At 40.2% G+C, this 21,402-nt stretch overlaps 1 protein-coding gene across 2 annotated transcripts in view; it reads right to left on the bottom strand.

Moving 5' to 3' along the window:
* The window catches only part of NFE2L2 (NFE2 like bZIP transcription factor 2), a 35,478-nt gene extending 27,184 nt beyond the window's left edge, over positions 1 to 8,294 (bottom strand). The window contains exon 1 of one of the 2 annotated variants that reach the window (XM_003921833.4): positions 8,066 to 8,294. In XM_003921833.4, coding sequence (XP_003921882.1) covers positions 8,066 to 8,110 — 45 coding nt within the window. In that variant the 5' untranslated portion in view covers positions 8,111 to 8,294. Of the gene's footprint in view, positions 1 to 6,941; positions 7,668 to 8,065 lie in introns of those variants that run through there. The other variant, XM_010351719.3, reaches the window with a different exon arrangement.
* Positions 8,295 to 21,402: the final 13,108 nt, after the last annotated feature.

The following is a 21,402-nucleotide window of genomic DNA, read 5'->3' as shown; positions in this document are numbered from 1 at the left end:
GAACCAAAAAATGAAGTTGCTAAAAGTTGCCATAGAGATTGAAAAGTTTTAACCAAGATAACATGGCCCAGGAACACAGCTTCCTAGAGTAAGACAGTGTTCACTCCTGGCCTCCAGGATCTCCAACACCTATCCCAAGCTTCTGAGCATTCTGTCCTCACCGCCTGCTCTCACCACTATTTCCAAATCATCTAGATTGCAAGTTATCACAGGCCACATTCCTGAAAAAACACCTAACAATCCTACTGACCCACTTCAGGGAAGCCCTTTCATAAGAAAGTTACCCAAATATTCCAGAGGGGTTTAATGAGCTCAAGTTACATATATTTAGTGAGTTTCAAACACCTGTCAGGCACCTTGAAACACAGTTCCCAAATTTAGGTGTTAACTGAAGGCTGTGAAGGGCAGTGATCAAAGACAAAAGCACTTGCTTTCATGATTTAAATAAGACATCCTAATCAGATTTTCTAAATCACTATATACTTCAATGGGTACCAAGCATTGAGATGGGTTCCCTAGGGCAGGGGTCCCCACCTGCAGGCTGTGGACCAGCCAGTGGCCTATTAGGAACCGGGCTGCACCGCAGGAGGTGAGCAGCAGGCCAGCATTCCTGCCAGAGCTCGGTCAGATCAGCAGCAGCAGCCGTGTTAGATTCTCAGAGAAGCCCGAACCCTGTTGTGGGCTGAGCATGTAAGGGATCTAGGTCGCCAGCTCCTTATGGGAATCTAATACCTGATGATCTGAGGTGGAACAGTTTCATCCCAAAACCATCCTCTACCTGCTTCTATGGAAAACTGTCTTCCACAAAACCAGTCCCTGGTGCCAAAAAGGTTGCAGACCGCTGCCCAAGGGCACTGGCTCTCAAACCTGACTGCACATTGGAATCCCCTCAGAAGCTTTAAAAAACAGTGATGTTGGCTGGGCGCGGTGGGTCACGCCTGTAATCCCAGCACTTTGGAAGGCTGAGGCAGGTGGATCATGAAGTCAAGAGATCAAGCCTAGCGACAGAGCAAGACTCCGTCTCAAAAAAAAAAAAAAAAAAAAAAAAGTGATGCCTGGATCCCAGCCCCAGAAATTTTGATTTCATGAGGGATATGGCCTGGGCATTAGTTTTTAAAATACTTATGGTGAGTCTAACATACAACAGTTTGAAAACCACTGCTGTAAGAAACAAATGGAAATACAAAAAGTAGAAACAACACAAATGATCATCAACTGGATAAATAAAATGTGGAATAACAACCACGCAATGGAATAGTATGCAGTCACAAAAAGGAATGAAGCTATTGCTATATGTTGCAACATGTTTAAACCTTGAAAACATAATGCTGTAAAAGAAGCCAGCAACAAAAGTATAAATGTTGTATGATTCCATTCACATTCTATAGGTTAGGCAAATGACATGTCCATAATAGGCAAATCCATAGGTACAGAAAGTAACTGAGTAGTTACCAGGGGCCAGGAGAGTTGAGGGGAAATGGGAAGTGACTGCTAATGGATACAGATTTTTTTTTAGGGTGATGAAAATTTATTACAGTGATGGTTGCATAACCCTATGCATAAACCACTACGTTCATAGGGTTGCATAACCCTGAATTGGTTTAAATGGGTGAATTGTATAGTATGTAAATTATATATTACTTTAAAATACATATATGTCTATAAATTCTTCTTCTTTTTTTTTTTTAAAGATGGGGTTTCACCATGTTGGCCAGGCTCATCTTGAACTCCTGATCTCAGGTGATCCACCCACCTTGGCCTCCCAAAGTGCTAGGATTACAGGCGTGAGTCACTGCAACCGGCTATGACTATAAATTCTACGCAGAGATTTCAAGGAGCTTACCATCTACTATAGAGAGAAAAAAAAAAAAAACAAAGATACAGAGGTAAGACAAGTATCAAAGATTTAAAATGCTACTAAAGAGAATCAACTAATACAGAAAGTACAAACTAAACTCAGAGGAGGCATCAAAGCCAAAGTAATCCCTATTTTTCTTTTCTTACTCATTCTTCTTCTCGGATTTGAAAAAGCAATAGAGTTTGGATCCCATCAGTTACAGCTGATAATACAAGCCCTAAAGCAGGCATCCCCCAAACTACGGCCCACGGGGCCATTTATCCGGCCCCCACCGCACTTCAGGAAGGGGCACCTCTTTCATTGGTGGTCAGTGAGAGGAGCACAGTATGTGGCGGCCCTCCAACAGTTTGAGGGACTGTGGCGGCCCTCCAACAGTTTGAGGGACAGTGAACTGGCCCCCTGTGTAAAAAGTCTGGGGACGCCTGCCCTAAAGGGTCAGTTCTAACCTTATTTGGAATGGCTATTTAGCATTGTCTTAGAATTTTAAAAAAAAAATTAGTCAGAAAACAGGCTGTTGACGGACTATAATGACTCTCAAGAGTCAACTATGAACAGGGCCTTTGAAAGATGGACTTGGAGGCCATTTGTAATGGCTATTTAGCATTGCCTTAGAATTAAAAAAAAAAAATTATTCAGAATACAGGCTGTTGATGGTCTGTAATAACTCTCAAGAGTCAATTATCAACAGGGCCTTTGAAAGATGGACTTGGAGGCTGAGCATGGTGGCTCGCGACTGTAATCCCAGCACTTTGGGAGGCCAAGGCAAGCGGATCACCTGAGGTCATGAGTTCGAGATCAGCCTGGCCAACATAATAAAACCCCTCTACTAAAAATACAAAAATTAGCTGGGTGTGGTGGCCCACACCTGTAATCCCAGCTACTCAGGAGGACTGAGGCAGGTGAATCGCTTGAACTCGGGAGGCGGAGGTTGCAGTAAGCCCAGATTGTACCAATCAATGTATTCCAGCCTCGGTGACCAAGCGAGACTTCATCTCAAAAAAAAAAAGAAAGAAAGAAAGAAAGAAAAAGATGAACTAGGTGCTGTAAGTCCTACTTATGCACTGGACTTGTCTTTACTAGTACCAACAGTTTGGACCAAATGAACAAGCTCACATACACAAAAACTTTTAAACACCAGGATTTGCAACACACCGGTATTAGAGTACATATGCCATAAAAACAAATGATTTGCCTCCCCTACTCAAAGTTCTTAATATACTTCATAGTAACAGTTAAAAGGTATTTATTATGGCAGGGGCTGACACATAGAAGGCTCAAACTAGATAGCACAAGATTTTGCTTAACAGTCTTGTTTTGAGATCTGAGGTAGAGTTTGGAATAAGAAAACCATCTGTATTTCTCCAACACTGTTTCTGAATGTTAGTATTTAATATTATATACTTGAACATATTTTTGCTTTCATTTCAGAAAACATTATCAATTGAATAAACCTTGGCCTATACCCTAAAGCCCTCTTAATAAATGTTTGTTGGTGCTTATTTAAAAGCAGGTAGCAGTGACATGTCAATAGCTCCTAGAAATCAGATTATCAAAAAATAAACTCTTGGCCAGGCGCAGTAGCTCACGCCTGTAATCCCAGCACTTTGGAAGGCTGAGGCGGGCGGATCATGAGGTCAAGAGATCAAGACCATCCAGGCCAACATGGTGAAAGACTGTCTCTACTAAAAATGCAGAAATTAGCTGGGCGTGGCGGCGCATGTCTATAGTCTCAGCTACTCGGGAGGCGGAGGCAGGAGAATGGCTTGAACCCCAGAGGTGGAGGTTGCAATGAGCCAAGATCATGCCACTGCACTCCAGCCTGGCAATGGAACCAGACTCCACCTCTAAAAATAAATAAATAAACAAGCTCTATTCTCTATTTATGGTAAACTTCCAATGAATACACATTTCTACAGTCAGCGACGAAGACAATCAGGTTAAAAATTACATACAGTAAACTTGTCCTCCTCTACCCTGGTGTGCAACAGATTTCAGTCAATTTTCAGAAAGTGGCTAGACCAGGCACTTAAATACCCTGAGGCTACCCTGGACCAACTTTTTGGCAAATCATCTATCAGATCTTTTAAGTCCTACAGCACACTTAATTCTGACAAAGAAGACAATAATTCCAAAACCAACTTGTTTAACAATAAAGACTAAGAAAGCGTTTAATTTTGAGAGGTACTATTCTCAAAGACTCAAGTAAACTTCAACTAGATAAGACTTGGGCCCTTACGCTTGCTATAGTACAGAACTGCCGAAACATGAGATTAGGGTTGAATTTGCACCATCAGGTTTCTGCTAGCTGTTTCCAACACAAATTCTCTGCATTCTGCTCTCTTTCCTTCAACCTGATTTAACCCTGTCACACTCTCCACCATATTCTTACTACCAAACTTATCTTTGAGCACTACTTCAAAACAAAAAGAGCCAATGGAACAGAAGAAATGTAGCAACTAGCAAGGCAAACAAAGCCAAAAACTTCAGTAGCTAAGAGATTTAATTAAGAAAAAAGGGAAACAATTCCTGAAAAATGTGAGGCAGAATCCTGGACATTGCCAAAGCTCCAGTAGTTTTTTTAAAAAGCTATTATTAAGAAACAGGCTGGGCGTGGTGGCTCTTGCCTGCAATCCCAGTTCTTTGGGAGGCAGAGCCCAATGGATCACCTCAGGTCAGGGGTTCAAGGCCAGCCCAGGGTGGCCAACATGGTGAAACCCCATCTCTACTAAAACAAAAATTAGCCAGGCATTGTGGTGGGTGCCTATAATCCCAACTACTTGGGAGGCTGAGGCAGGAGAATCACTTGAACCCGGTAAGTGGAGGTTGCAGTGAGCCAAGATCAGGCCACTGCACTCCAGCCTGGGCAACAGAGCAAGGCTCCATCTCAAAAAGAAAAAAAAGACAGAAACAGTCCTGCCCCTCTAAATTGAACTCACCAAGGCCTCTATGTCTTCCTTAAAAGGACCACAGAGGGTAATTCCGTTGATGGGTTGTATTCACTCTCCCTATACTTAACAAGGTCCACCTCCTACCTCACATACAGTGATTGTCTTGCTAAATGGAAAAGCTACAGACATCAATCTTTTACATTCCACCCTCTCCTTCCCCCAGAATAGGCAAATCTCAACTTAACCACTTTTGAAAGTGTGAGCTTTTCTTCCTAAAGTTTAAGGAGTTTTGGTACAGTCTGGAAGTGGTCATTAGGAGCCTCCAGAAGTCAAACCTGTTTGAATGCTACCTTGGCCACTCAACAGTCTGGTCACCATAGCAGGTCTTGGCCTTTCTCTATGCCTCTTTCCTAACCTAATGCCTGATCTAACTATTCTCCCTGGTTTTCCCAACCTGGAAATCAGGGCTAATAGTATTTCCCATAAGGTTACTGTAAAATTACGCATGTGAAGCAATTATGTATGGCACCCAGGGAAGTGCCCAGTAACTTATTGTTATTAACTTAGTGCCAAATTCTTCCTGCATACTGAAAAGTTAACCCAGGTTCAAGGAACAGTTAAGGAGGAAATACTGACGCAAAACCCCCTTTAAATGTCTTCAGTCAGGACAAAGGAAACTCCCAGAAGAAAAAACATACTTGTTGGGTTCCTTTTTTTCATGCACTTTGTTAAACATGATTTATCCTCAATAAAAAGAAATATTAAGAAAAATGATATATTTCACTTTCAACTTTTTCTAGTAATCCTAAAGACAGAGTCGGTTTTCCCCTCCGCATTGCTTTTAAGGACCCAGGGCAAGAAAGAAAGATTTCAAAATGGCCCAAGTTATTTTTAATGCAGAAAAGCGTGATAGGAGTTATGCATTTATCCTTCTACATGCTGCTTCCACAATCTCTCTAGAGATTTTTCACATATCTAAAAAGTCAAGCTGTTCTTTGCTTAACATTCAGTCAGGAGATGAGAGGTTGTCCTATTTTTCTTTTGTTTGACTTAAAAATAATCTTATTGGTCTAGTTCAATATCAACTTCATCCCTCATCTAGGAAAGTGCTTTATTTCTCCAAGACATCCTTCCAAAGAGTAATGGATGGTTCCTTCCACCTAATGGAGATACTGAATCTAGGGTTCCTTACTGGCCTGATTATCAACACATCCTCTGCACAGAAGGTGAAAAACTATATCCTACTACCACTTCACACCTGGAGAATATCTTTGACAAAAGGTCAAGAAAATGTTTGACTCTGTTCAAATCTTAGTGGACGACAATGACCTAATATGAATCATAAAATCAATTCTAAATTTTCTTGTTCTTCTCAGTTTTAAAAAATGCAAGTCAATGTCTGATTACAAAAGTAGGAAAGCAGTTATTTTTATCAAACATAATTGAAAATTACACACTTAAAGCAGTACATGTTTTACGCATTTTTGTATATGGAGTGTTATATTACACAGCAAAGAAAAAAAATTTAAAAATAGAGGGCTTTAGAGTATAATTCCAGAAATTAAAAAACCAAAGTTCACTTTTATCATATATCCTTCAGTCAAACAAGCATTCCTATACATAACTCTTGAACAGCAGTTATTAAATAAATCCGAAAGTACAATTCACTTCTTCACTAGTTGGAACCAGGAGAATACAATTCCAATCAAGACTGGGGAAAAGTTCAAGACAAACAACTTTAAAAGAAAAAAAAAGCACAATTAATACATTGTCAATAACTTAATACTTAACAGTAATCTTTGGAATTAGTCTAAAACTTTACGTTTAACATCATAAACGTATTTACTGTACATCAAGTACACATTTCCTTGAATGCCAATGTTTTTCTTTCCTATAATTTATTCACAAAGGAAATTAGAAATATAAATATCTACTTTTAAAGCTTCTACAAAGGATGAGCTGAAACTTTTTTCACTTTTATAACAATTTACAGTAACTAGCAAGTATCATGAAACGCAAGTGTTCCACTCTCTGCCCCTGCAGAAGAGGGGGAACATGTTAAGAAATTGAAGCAAATTCTCAACTGAAAAGGAAAAAGATATAAAGCACTCAGGGGAAAAATAATAGCTGAAAGCAAAAAACTTAGTAACAGATTAAAAGCAATAAAAATTCTAATCTACACTCGAAACTCTTACCCTTGACAGCACAGAAGAGAATATCCTGTCTTACACATTTTGGAATTGCAATTCTGAAACGCTAAATCCAAAGACAAAGCTGCTCTGGGGAAAATAACAATTGCGCAACAGATCAACAGCTCCAACTTGTCCCTTGGCCCTGGCGCGGCGAGGTTTGCACGCTATAAAGCAGGAAAGGGCCAACCGAGGGCTGCCGTGACGGCCAACCGGCCGCTGTCACGGAGGCCAAGGCCACGCAGGTGCGCGCCACCAGGGGGCACCGCGTCCGAATTCGAAGCCCCGGGCGCCGCCGACTCCGGCTTCAGAGTCCGCTGCCCTCGCCCGCACTTCTCGCGGCGTTGCGAGGGGCCAGCTCCGGGTGCCCGAGCTCGAACCCCTCCCCGGCCAAGAAAGTGCGCGGGGCCGGGCTCAGTCGCCGCCCGTCGGGGCTTCTGAGCCCGCTGGGCACTTCAAGCGCTCCTCCCTCGTCCCGGGGACTGAGCTTTCAGGAAAGCTCAAGGCTGCCAGAGAGTGATCCGACCGATGGATGACTTCGCAAAGCAGCGCCCACAGACGGCCCAACTGGGTGAGCGCGCCGCAGCCCGCACACACGGAGGCCTTGGGCGCGGTGAAGGGGCTCCGGGTCCCAGCCTAAAGGCGACCTCAGCTCCCCCGAGAGCGGCCCCGTGACTAGGCACATTTTTGCCGGCTCCGAGGCGGGGGAGCCGCGCAGCCCCGGAAGGGCCGGGCCGCGCCGGCTCAGACCGCCAGCGTCCGCCCCCTCCTACCCGCCGCCCGCGGGGCCGCTTAAACTTCAGGGCTTCGGAGTCCCAGCTCTGGGGACCCGGGACGCGGCTGGATTCGCCCCCAAGGCCCACGCGCACGGGCTCAATCCCCAGACCTTCCCGCAACTCCCCACCCAGCCTTCCTCGGACTAGTGGTCGGTCAGACCACCCGGCCGCGCCCCCGCTGCTCCTCCCCGCCCCGCCCCAGCGCAAGCGCGGCGGCTTCAGCCAGCGCTGCGGTCCTGGCTCTGGCCAGACGTGGGGGAAGCCGGCTGCGGCTGTCTCCCCCGGGCCGCGGCTCCCTAGGTCCCCCGCCCCCGTCCTGGCACCACCGCAGGGCCCAGAGGACCGAGGCAGCACCTGCTGGGACGGGAGTCCCGGCGGCGGCAGCTCCAAGTCCATCATGCTGAGCTGGGGACCGTGCGTTGGGGGCTCCCCGACGGCTGCCCTGTTCCGGCTGCCGAGGTGCGGCGCGGACAGGGCGGCTCTGGTGGTGGCAGCGGCGGCGGCTCCTCCGGGCTCCGCGGCACTCGCTGCTCGGCGACGCGGCCCGAGTTGCCGGCGGGCCTCTGCCCCGCTCCGCCTCCCGCCCCACAAGGGCGGGGCAAGAGCCTGGGCCCTTCCTTCCCCTGCCGGCCGCGCGGGCTGCACTTCCGAAAATCCCCCACCCGCGCCGGGGCTGACGCAAGAAGCTCGCGGTCCGGGGGTGGGAAGGGACTGGCAGCTGGGGTCCCAGCAGGCGGGGGACCGAGAGGAGGCCTCCGTTAGCGCCCCGGTGTCGGCGTTCAGTTTGCCCTCCCGCGCAAATAAGGGCAGCGCTCTCGCCGGGGAGATTAAGAGTTGTTTGCGAAGGTCGCTAGAGTTCGGGCGCTTTCAAACAGTTTAAACAGTTGGAACAAACACACTCGGAGCCCCGGAAAGGCGTTGGTGTAGGAGCTGCGCCTCCCTGATTTGGAGTTGCAGAACCTTGCCCCGCTTTATCTCACTCCACCGCCCGAGAATGGCGCCAGCCGGGGTTGGGGCTAAAGCTTTGGATCCAGGCCGTGCCACCGCCAGCTGCCCCCCCCCCCGCCCTTGCTCCCCTCCCGGTCTAGGGCCAGTGGGTCTGTAATGTGGACAGCGCCGGGAGCTCCCGTTCGCGGTCACCCTGAACGCGCTCCTCTGTACTCCCATGTGTCTCCATTCTCCTAAGCCCAAGTCGTCAAGGGCAAACGCAGAAGTCCCTTTAGGTTGGAGAGTGGTCAATTTTGCCACCCAGAGCTGGGAGAAAAACGAGAACCCCAAGAGAAACTCTTCCCACCAAAGCGCAGCCACCACGCCACAGATGGTGCCCTTCAACATGCTATAATCGTTTAATCTTTACAAATTTCTTTTTCACGTACTCACAAAATAGTACAAATTTTAAAAAGTTACAAAAAGGTCTGCATAGTACTGACTCGTTTTATAAAAACATGTGCCTAGAAAAAAATTGAATAGTTACCAATATATTAAATGTTGTGGAATCAACGATTTTTATCTTTCTCCTTGGTACTACCAAGTATGCTTTAAATCTGCAATGCGTATGTATTGTCTTATGTTAAAACAATTATTTTTTTTAAATGCCCAAAGAAAACTTCAAGTATTTGAAATTAGGAAAATTGTGAACTCTTATAAGGGTTCAAAGAAGATAGATAAATGGTTTTGTTTTGTTTTTTTCTTTCCTCTTATGCATTTACAGTCTTTCTAACAGACTAGTTTCCAGTTTCTAGCTTCCTGGAATTATTCAAAACCAGGTGAAGTAGATAATACTGGCAGTGGTTTTACTATTTCATTCAAAAACCACACACACACACCCCTGTCTATAGCGATCAACGCCCAAAAAACTGCAGAGCTTACTTTCCCTAGGTTGCATAATTTGACACTCCCAGAATTTATGTGTAAATTTGTATGTTCAGATATTCCTTAAGATAAGTGAAGCCTAAATTAATTACTTGTAATTGAAGCAAGTTTCTTCAACTCCTATTAATGCCTTTCAGCTGTTATTCGAAAACTGCAATATTATCTGCACAATGAAAACAAGTTAGGAGAAATTGTTTGCAAAGGACCTCCACATGAAAGATGCAGAGATATAATAAAACATTTCTGAGTCCAATAACAATTTACTCTTGTAAATTGTTAACAATTCAAGTTACTTATTAAAATTACGACATCAGAGAAGGTAGACAATGAGTCTAGTAGGTAGGAGACAGCAAAGTCATATGACATGGTTACTGCTCTGAAGGAGTTTATAAAGTATTTGGTACTTCCTTGTTAAGCCACAAAATTTCCATTGAGTTTAGACTGAATGAAATAACCTTTACTTTTCCAGTTCTACAATTTGCTGAGAGTATGTTATTTCAGGCACCTGCAGAGCACATATTTTCAAAGGGAGGGGAGCAATATGATAAGAGTTGGAACATGTTTAAGAAAAGCAAACACTAAGGAAAAGCTGTTAGGTATTGCACCGTGGGGGTTCAGACAAATAAAGGGAATCCCATTCTCAAGACCACCCATGTCAAGGAGGTGCCAAGTCTTGGCAGACTCTGGAATGTGACTGTCTTCATATGAGAGCCTGAGCCCTTGCTTTGCCCTCCAAATCTGCCTATTGTGTTAGGAGAGTACAGATACTGCATGTTGAGATGCTCCAGAGGAGCAAGAACAAGGAGGTGCTGGTTTTTCTCTCCTGTCTTGTTGCCATGGGATCCTTTTTCTCAATTGTTCTCCATGTTGGAGCCAGAAAATATTCAGAATCTTTTAGAATTGTAGTTGAAATTCTACTTTGTCCAGTGTCAAGTATAGAAAGCTTCTAAAGATGGCACCCAGTAAATCACCCCTCTGATACTGAGGCATTTGTCTAGCCCCCCATATGGAACCAAGCAAGGCTGGCCCTGCATCTTGCTTTGTTATGGAAGGAGGCCAGTAGTGACTTTATGTCAGGTCTTCACCTAAGCTTGAAAAAGTCCTGATAGCTTTTAATTACATACTCTTGGTAGTCAGCCATCACGCTAAGAGGTCTGACTACCTTGATGGAAAGAGAGGCCATGGGAAAAGTGATAGAAGATGAAACTCTAAATGGAGAGAGAGAGAGAGAGAGAAGTGATAGAGATGAAACTCTAAATGGAGAGAGAAAGAGAGAGAGAGAGAGAGAGAGAGACTATGTGAACCAGCACACCAGGGTGAATGAAGAAGCCATCTTGGACCTTCAAGCCCACCTAGTCAGGCCCCCAGAAAACTCCAGTCCCAGCTGCTATATGACTGCAGTCACATACAGGAGACTGTAAGCAAGACCAGCAGAAGACTGCCTTACTAGCCAAATCAACACGAAGAACTGTGAGAAATTGTATTAAATTGCTTTCAGCCCTAAATTTGGGGGTGGTTTGTTTCACAGCAATTGATAACCAAAACAGCATACTATATGTTGACTATCAAAGGCAGGGTTCTGCTGGCTGCTTTTTGTTTGTTAACCAACATTGAGAACACAAACAGGGAGATGGTACTTTGTGATTTAATAAAGACTCAGACTCTCAGAAGGAAATTGACTTCTTGGGAATGAGGAAGCTGTCTTTCCCATAATATATGCTTATTGTTACATACAAAGTAAAAGACCTCATTACTCTATACATCAGTTTCGTTTGATTAGATAGACAATGGTGAAATAGTCTCCTTATCAAAATACACTTCAGGAACACAGATATTTCATCAATGAAGTAGATGGAGGTATAAATGCATTCAGAGGTTCTGACCTTGATATGACCTCATTTGTACCAGCTATGTAAGATACTTACTGAATATCTGCTTAGGGAGTTTGAACTTGAGGAACAACCTGCCCAGTGAATAAACTAAACTCCAGTGTATGCTGGGTGCGGTGGCTCATGCCTGTAATCCCAACACTTTGGATCACCTGAGGTTGGGAGTTTGAAAGCAGCCTGATCAACAAGGAGAAACCCCATCTCTACTAAAAGAACAAAATTAGCTGGGCATGATGGCGCATGCCTGTAATCCTAGCTACTCAGGAGGCTGAGGTAGGAGTATCACTAGAAGACAGAGGTTGCGGTGAGCAGAGATCGAGCCATTGCACTCCAGCCTGGGCAACAAGAGTGAAACTCCATCTCAAAAAAATTAAAAAACAAAAAATAAACTCCAGTATAGCAGTGTTCAAAATAATTGGTGTAATAATTGCAAAGCAGACCCATATCCTTGGTTCCCTGGAGTGTACACCTCACTGTTCAAACTCCTGGTACAATAAACTATACATCTCCAAAGCCTGTTGAGTAGCTGGTACAACAAGCATGCTCCACCATGCCCAGCTAATTTTAACAATTTTTCTTGTGGAGGGGGCGGTGTCACTGTGTTGCCCAGGCTGGTCTCAAACTCCTGGCCTCAAGCAGTCCTCCTGCCTCTCCCTCCCCAAATGCCAGGATTATAGGCATGAGCTACGGTGACTGGCCAACATACATTACTTTTATAACAAGAAGAAAAAGGGTGGGAGTCGGGGGTGGAAGTGAGGAAAGAACACCTGCTTTTCTCCATGCCACTGGATGTGTTTTCTTTTCAAATTGAATTTTAGCCACAAGCTTTGTAATCTTTCCATTTTTTATTTATTTGAGTGGAGCCTGGAGAATTTGACCACATCTTTAAGTGTTGTTGTGGTAAGGTTCTAAAGATCCTTTCTCTTTCAATTTACTGCTATATTTGCAAAGTGTAACTCAGCAGAACAGGAGTTACCAAAGATACAATTTTATGAATAGAGGTTAAGAACTGCAGCCTCTCAGTAGCATGCAAAGTGGCCCATATATAACATTGCTTTGAGAGGAAAATAAAATGCAGAAAAACATTATGCCTGAAGCTATGCCTTCAAGGCCAGTTCTCAAATACTAATAATGGGGGGGTAGAATATCAGATAACTTTCATTTCCATCTTTGTATTTTTCTGTATTTTTAAATCTTTACAGAAAGCATTTTTAGAATTAAGGGATAAAAGCAAACTATTTCCACATTGAACAAACAAAAAGCAGACTACAGTGAATGGAAGAGCAGAGCATCGTCATAAACAAGCCTTACAGACAGTCTATAACATTCTTGGAGGTTGGAAAATAAAAAATGGAAATGAGATTTGTCTTCTGGGACTATCTATTCCATGGACTCTCCTTTTGCCCTTTGAGTAGTATTACAATTAAAAGAAATCTTAGACATCTTCTGGCCCGGAGATGGGAAGTAAATTTCACTTTGATTGCCAATCCTGATCCATCGGTAGTGGCTGCCTGCAATGCTTTCCTGAAAGGTGTTCAGAAACAGCTTCCCAATTTGGTAGAAAAAGTTCAATGACTGATTAACAACGTCTGCCATGGGCACAGAATTATGAGAGTGGTGGCACATATTATGTTTCTTTTCTGATATAGTCCAAACTCCTATTTTTACATTTGAGAAAACTGAAGAATGAAATGGTTACTAATGACCACAGAGGTAATGACTGGCAGAACAAGAAATAGATTAACATTTCCTGACTCCTGGTATTATGTTCTTCACATGTAACAAATTGACCTGGACTTTTAAAGGCAAATCTAGAACTGGGCCAGACTAAAGGGTAAGTTGTAAATTTAATTGACATGTTAGTACATTATTTTTGGAGGAGATTAATAATACAGTTTATTAATGATAATAATCATTGCATATCTTTTATAAACACTCACTACAAATCAGGAAAATGCGATTAGGCCCAATATTATAAATCAGAGGTGACAAAACAATTAAGCGACTTGCTCAAAACTCAAGGAAATGATTATCTGACAGTGGCCCAGGCTTCATCTATTCTAGCTCAGGTCTCTGTAGAGTCTCTTGGCTTGTGCTGTATTTACTGAGAGTACTCACAGCAACGCTCCCTAAAGATTACATTTTTCCACAATTCTGTTTAATTAATTCCCCATAGACAAAATGATAAATATTTTTCACTAGACAGAAAACTTGCAAACAAATAGGAGAACAGGATTTCTACATTTAAGAACTTCAGTGTGAAGGATAGGAGAAAGTAAATGGGCTGTTTGCAACTTTAGCCTCTCTACCTACTGGCATGTTTTTCATTTGTCTTTTTTAAATGAAAAGATCTAAGAGCAAGAATCAAAGTGTACTGACAACACTATAAGGTACAGTATTGAAACCCTTGTGCTTCTTCCAGTAAATTAAATTCCTCTCATTGTATGCTTCTAAAAGGGCTAACATGCGGGTAACTTTAATGTCACTTTAGGACTATCCCTTCTGTAAGATTCAGGTAACTTGTTCGTCATGTTTTCTTTCTCCTGATGAAACATGGAATATTTCAGTCTTTGGAGATCATAAACTTTCAACAATTTGTAATGGCGAATGTATGAATTCACTTGCCTTTTCTCCTGCTAACAGTTCTTATGCGCTTACTATGCATAATAACCTGAATGTTTAGATTCTTGGTTTCTTTACAACATATTAAGGATATGGAAAGCAATAACAACACAACAAAAACAACAAATATTTATTGAGTGCTAAATATGGGCCATGTTCTTTATATGGGTTATATTATTTAATCCTCTCAGAAAACCAAAGACATAGGTCCTTTACTGTCCCACTTCAGAAATGAGGAAACTGGGCCAGGGGCAGTGGCTCAAGCCTGTAATCCCAGCACTTTGGGAGGCCGAAGCGGGTGGATCATGAGATTAGGAATTCAAGACCAGCCTGACCAAGATGGTGAAACCCCGTCTCTACTAAAAATACAAAAATTAGCTGGGCATGGTGGTGCGTGCCTGTAATCCCAGCTACTCAGGAGGCTGAGGCAGGAGAATTGCCTGAACCCAGGAGGCGGAGTTTGCGGTGAGCCGAGATCGCGCCATTGCACTCTAGCCTGGGTAACAAGAGCGAAACTCCGTCTCAAAAAAAAAAAAGAAAAGAAAAAAGAAATGAGGAAACTGAGGTCTGGAGAGGCAAGCTAATTTTATCTACAGTCAAGCAGTTAGTAAGTAGCTGAATAAGTCACTGACTCTAAAGTTCTTAAGCATGAAGACATGCTGCCTCTCATGCATAGTTCAAAAAATTCTAAGGGTTCATTAGGCAATATGGGTAGAAATGTTTTCTGAAGTGTTTCACCATAAACTATCCAAGCAATTTGTTTTTCATTTAAAAAACAACAGTTAAATACTTAGTGAGAGAGTTTGAGGGAAGACCCAGTCGAGTTAAATGTGGATTCTACCCTGAAGGTCCTTACAGTCCAGTAATAAAACATCACACTTGCCCATAGGCAGGAAGTAGCTGATGATGCAAAGGAGGCAGTGGTTGATGTATCCAACCTATTGGCTGAGGTCAGGGGTTTCTCTTTTCATTTTCTGCAAAATCCACATAATATTTTTAAAATAGCTTTAATGAGGTTTAATTGATATGAAATAAATTACATATATATATAAAGTACACAATTTGATAAGTACATACATGCAATTGTAGTTATAATTTGCATTTTCCTGATGACTAAAGATGTTGACTACCTTGTCATGGCACTGTGGTTTTAATATATAAAGTACTATTTTGTATACATTGACTGAAAGGAAGGTGTGCATCCCTAAAATATGCTTTGTTGTTAGAAACTTTGCTGGTTACATGATCAAAGAGGAGTTATGGTAAAACTCTTATTAACTATTGACACAATGACACAAAATTCCAGAAAATATAAAATACGCAACTTAATACAAACGAGTTCTTACAAAAGGAAACTATAAAATACCAAGATTTTACTTTCCACTGGTCCCTCAGAATTTCCTCTGCTACCACGTATTAGGTGGACCTACTTGTGTTTTCTGAACTGCATTGAGATCAACCATTACCTGTTTCCTTCTTTTTCTTGACGATTCTCCCCTTAAAATCCTAGATGACACTGTAAACAATTTAAATCAAACTGGTTAAAATATCTATTATCTATCCTAATAAGGTCACTGTAGTTTATTTATTTAAAAAAAGCTCTAAACACTGAATAAATAGATGTTTTGTGACAATATGGATTCATAAGCTAGAGGGAGGTTTTTTTTGTATACTATATATGGAGACAGTCCTTGCTAAAGTTTGCCCAGTCCAGACTCCTGGGAAAGTAAGTACTGTATTAACAGGAAATACATCTTTTCAGTTGCCCACTCTGGTTGGAAGATCAGATAATACCAACACTTGATCTCTTTATAATCAATTCAATTTAATTTAAAAACACTGTTGTGTACTGTGTGAAGTGCCTCAGGTAAAACTTGAGTTTATTGAACACTATGTACAAAGCTCTCCTTCCAAACACCTTCTATGTGTCATTACTAATACTTGCAATAATCATTTTACAGGTGATAAAGCTGAGTTCAGTCTGATTCAGTAACTTGGCCAAGATTCCATGATAGAGCTCTTGTGAAATTCTAGATTTGGCTGTTTCAAAACCTTTGCTCTTTTCACTGGGCTAGGCCCCAGGATTTCTCCCAATGCTTTGTGAATAATTAAACGTTGCAGGGATCGTGATCTATATGATATTTGCCATATACCTCATTTAATTGTATGACATTATTTGAAGGGTGAAGTATAATTTTTGTGCAACTGGGATATCATAAAGCTGTATAAACTGTGCCATATTTTTCATGTTGGAATTCAATTTAATATTTACATGTATTTGTTTTTTCTTTCTTGATTGAGGCTTACTAACCCTCTGCCCTTGATCCAATCTGTAAATACATAAAACAGAAAGTGTGAGGGCCCCTAGAAACCTCTGTCTGATTGCTAGTGACCCGTTGGAAGAATATTACTCTTAGATTTGGTAGTCTGATTCTGTAGCCCAAGGTCTTCAAAGCTGACAATGTACTAGATTCTATCAAATTATCATATTCAACTCAAATTATCTCTTTTACTACAGATCACCTTCATAATTTCAAATATGTGTACCCTGCTCTGAGTGAGCTATGTGTTATCATTCACTACAGAGTGAATGCCTTGTTTTTCAGAAGGTTTATGTAGAAAGAGTGTGTTAGGAGGAGAGTCACACCAATGTCACACCAATGTGACTCTCCTGAAGAAGAAAGATCAAGTATCTTTTAAAAAAACATAATAATATACTATAAAAATATGATGGTATCTTTAAAGATGTAATAGACTCGATATGGATAGTCAAAAGATGTATAGCAAAGCAGTTCAAATGAACAAAAGATAAGTCTATGGGAAGGTTTGATAATGAAAGGTAAAGAAATACAATCAAAATAGCAGTAACTTCATATATTGATCATTTTAATGTACAGTATTGTAATGATGGAAACTAACAGTAACCCAGTATCATTTCATGGTCTTATGAACCTCAGTAGCACATTGTGTATACAGTTATAGTAGGCTTTTCTCTAAGAAATTATTTGAGAAGCAGCTGAGGTTTTAACGAATGACAATCATGTAATTAATACAAATTACAATTTCTCTAGCCTACATTTCTACAAATCCTGCTGTTTACTATTGTGTAGAGAATGTGAGTGCGAGACAGGCAGATCTGAGTTTAGATACTAGCTGTGAGAGCCTGAGAAAGTCACTGACCCAAAAGTTTCCCAGTCTGTAAAATGAGGGTTGTTGTGAGGCCAGCTGGCATAATGTATTTACTCATGAAGATGAAGAGCAGTTAGATCCTCCAAAATAATCATCTGAAAACAAAAAATGACTATGTGAAACAACATTGATGGAATAATAGACCACTGCCAATCCACGAATATAAAATATTTATTTTTATAAATGTATGATATTTGACATAATGTAAAGTTCCTATCTGAACTTGAGAAACCTAGAGATTCTTCAATATTAAAATAAAGGAATTGGCTTAGACTTAAATTCAAGAGCCAGAGATGGAGCTATTCATCTTCTTATCTCTGTTCCTTTTTACTTTACCTACTATATGGAGATACTCGGTAAATGCTCCTTAATTGAATGAACAATTGCATGAGTAAACTTGTTGATTTCTAAGGTTTGTTCTAACATCAGCAGACTGTTTTTGTAAGATGACAGGAAAGAGTGTGTTGTATAAACACTGTTTTGTTGTGTTAGGGCACATGTATTAAAATATCAACTGCTGTTTTGGCAAGAGATTTATATTAGAATGGGAAGGCTGTATGTTTCATTTTGTATATATTCTGTTAATAAATATTTATAACATTTATATTCTACTTATCAAGGAATTTTCTGAGGCAAAGGAACAGGATTGTGAGGAGGTCTCAGTAATGTGAGACTTGCTTTATTGCCCTAGTGGACTAGCAGTCTCCATCTAGAATATATTTTTAATAAGAGCAGTGGAAAATCAAGAATAATTCTTAGTGTTCTTTGGGACTCTATGTTTGTAACTTAGGAGCCCTTACTGGCTGAATTCTGTGGTACTATTGCCAAAAATTTGCAGATTGCACGAGCATTTTCATTTACTAAAATGTTAATGTCTTAATTTGAAATCTACCATAATACTTAATTCAGTAGAGTTATGACCTCTACCATTCACTTTTAAAATTCCATTCACTTTTAAAATTCAGAATTATTTTCTAACTTCTTATTTTACATATAACTGAACTCCCAGAGGATTGGGTGTGCTATGTAAACCCAGCTGCTCACTGTGGGCCTGCAGCAGGAGATCAACACTGATCTCAGCTGCTTATATGTGGTCTAAGTGGATTTGGCAGTGCCAGGACAACATGACTGCCACAAGCCAGAAACTAATGCTTTCCTTACCTAATAAATAATTTTTTGAAGTCTCCTGTTTCTCAATGACTAAATCCTGTAAGTTATATAAAAGACTATTCGTACTGGTTTTCTCTGAGTGGCTGGTTTAAGGATAGGGGAACATTACTTCTTACCTTACATGTTTCTGTATTGTTTGATTTTTTTTAATAAGCAATTTTTATATATCTAAAATTTAATCCTTACGATTTGAATATTTAAAAAATAGAAAAGTAAAAAGTTAATTTTCCTACTCTATCTCCCATTCACTAAATCTCCTCACTTTTTCACCCCCAAAACATATATCTATATAAACAAATATATACTTTCTATATACTAAATACTATTGTATTTATATACTATAATGTATACTATTTATATATATGCATATGTAAGCAAATATATACTCTCTATATACTAAATATTATCGTATAATACTGTAATATATACTCTGTATATATATACTCGTGTATATATATACATAAGCAAATATATGCTCTATTTTTTCATTTTTTACACAAAAGGTAACAAATAATGCATATGGTTCTACATCTTGTGGTTTTCATTAAAAATGTCTTGAAGGTCTGCACTTTTATTAATAATATACTATGTGGTGCATTCTCATTCTCTATGTATTTCTTTCTAACCGCTGAATAATATTCAATTACATGGATGCATCATAATTTATTTAACTGGTTTCATATTGATGAATACTGGATTGTTTCTAATCTTGTTATTACAAGTAATGCTGCAATAAGTAACCCTGACCTAGGTTATTTTTTAAGGTTTATTTTTATTTTATTATTATTATTTTTTGGAGACACAGTTTCACCCTGTCACCCAGGCTGGAGTGCAGTGGTGTGATCTCGGCTCACCACAACCTCCACCTCCTCAATTTAAGTGATTCTCATGCCTCAGCCTCCTGAGTAGCCGGGAATACAGGCGTGCGCCACCACACCTGGCTAATTTTTGTATTATTAATAGAGATGGGGTTTTGCCATGTTGGCCGGGCTGGTCTTGAACTCCTGATCTCAGGTGATCTGCTCACACTGGCCTCCCAAAATGCTGAGATTACAGGTGTGAGCCACTGTGCCCGGCCGTTTTTTAAATGATTTTAAAAATTTTATTTTAACTGACAAATGATAATTATATATATATATTTATGGGATACAATGTGATGTTATGATATATATATAATGAAATGATTAGATAAACTTAATTATTGATAATAGGTCATTTTATGTGTCAAGTATATTCACAGGATAAAGTTATTTAAAAGTGGCTCTTGGGTCAAGGACATGTGCACTTATAAGACTGACAGATCTTGCCAAATTACCCTTTGCGGAGCTGTGCCAATTTATAATACCATAAGTTAGATTGTCATACTTTTAGATTTTTGAAAATCTGACAAACATATTCATATTACTGCCTATTTTTCTATTGGGTTGTTGATTTTTAAAATCTTACTTATTTCTAGTAGTGCTTTGTATATAAGTGATATTAGTACTTTGTGATATGAGTTGAAAATACTCTTCCCAGTTTGCCATTCATCTTTTAACTTTGATTATGGTGATTTTGTTTCTTTGCCACACAGATTTTTTTTTATTTTTACATAATTGATCAGTTCTTTAATGGCTTATATATTTTAAGTCACATTTACAAAGACCTTCCAAGGTTATAAAGACATTTTCTCATAGTTTTCCTCTAGTAATTTCAGTTTGGTTTTTCACATTTAAATATATGTTGTCTTTGTAGTTTAGGGTATAGTGTAAAGTATAGATCCAGTTTTTTTCCAGATGGCTACCTAGTTACAGCCTGCCTAGAACTAGGCTGACTTGTTACAACTAGTTCAATACCATATATTGAATAATCAGTCTCTCTTTTCCCTAGTGATTTGCAATGTCACCTTTATTGTATACTAATTCCTATGTGTATCTGGGCTTATATCAGAACATTTTCATTTGTTCTATTGATCTGTATGTTTATGTATGAACCAGTCCCACATTGTTTTAACTACTGAGGCTTTATAAACTGTTTTAATATCTGGTAGAGCTAACCATTCGACATTCTCCCTCAAACATAAACATTTGAGAACTCTCTTGTCAAATTTGAAAGAGGAAAAAAATGGTATTTTTTATTAGAATTGTGTTAAAATATTAAATTAACTCAGGAAGATACGACATTTGAACTATTTTTATTTTTCCCACCCATGTATATCTTTCTATTTATTCAAAGTTTGTTTGGGTTCTTTGGTTTTATTTTAAAGTTCTGTACATATAGGGCATGCACATTTCTTGTTAAATTTGTTCCTAAGTACTTTATCTTTTCTATTGCTACTTTAAATAAGGTCCTTCATCCTTATATCCTTCAACAGGTTGTTTGCATGTATAAGATTGATTGTTTCTGTATATTAATTTTCCACATTTATACCTTACTGAGTTGTCTTACTGTTTATAATAATTTTTCAGTTGAGTCTCTTGGGTTTAAAATCAGAGTCACATCATCTACAAATAATGAAAATATTTTTCTCACTTTCCTATTTTTATACTTAAAATTTTTATAATGCCAAGTCATGATTGCTAGTCCCTTCAGTAAAATTTTACATAATAATTATAATAGTGAGCACCCCATCTATTCCTAACTTTATTGGGGCTACCTCTAGCCTTTCTCCATCAAGCAGACTGCTGGCTAGATAGGTTGTATCACGCTAAAGAAGTATGCATCTGTTTCTACTTTACTGAGTGCCTTTTACCAGGTTGTTGAAACCATGAGCATTTTAATAAACACTAACAAGAATAAAGCTACTCTTCTGATCTTTCTGTCTTCCCACCTTCTGATCTCGTTGTTTCCCACTGGCTGGCCCTAATCAGAATCCAGAAGGGAGTGGAGTCCATAATGTGTCAGCTTCCCAGAGCACCGAGCAGGATAGACAAGGGTAGAGAGTAGATCTGGAAGAGTAGACAGGGTATA

The sequence above is a fragment of the Saimiri boliviensis genome, chromosome 5, assembly GCF_048565385.1.
Source record: "Saimiri boliviensis isolate mSaiBol1 chromosome 5, mSaiBol1.pri, whole genome shotgun sequence".
NCBI lineage: Eukaryota > Metazoa > Chordata > Mammalia > Primates > Cebidae > Saimiri > Saimiri boliviensis.
Note: the sequence above shows the minus strand (reverse complement) of the source record. Positions and strands in the feature narration are given on the sequence as shown.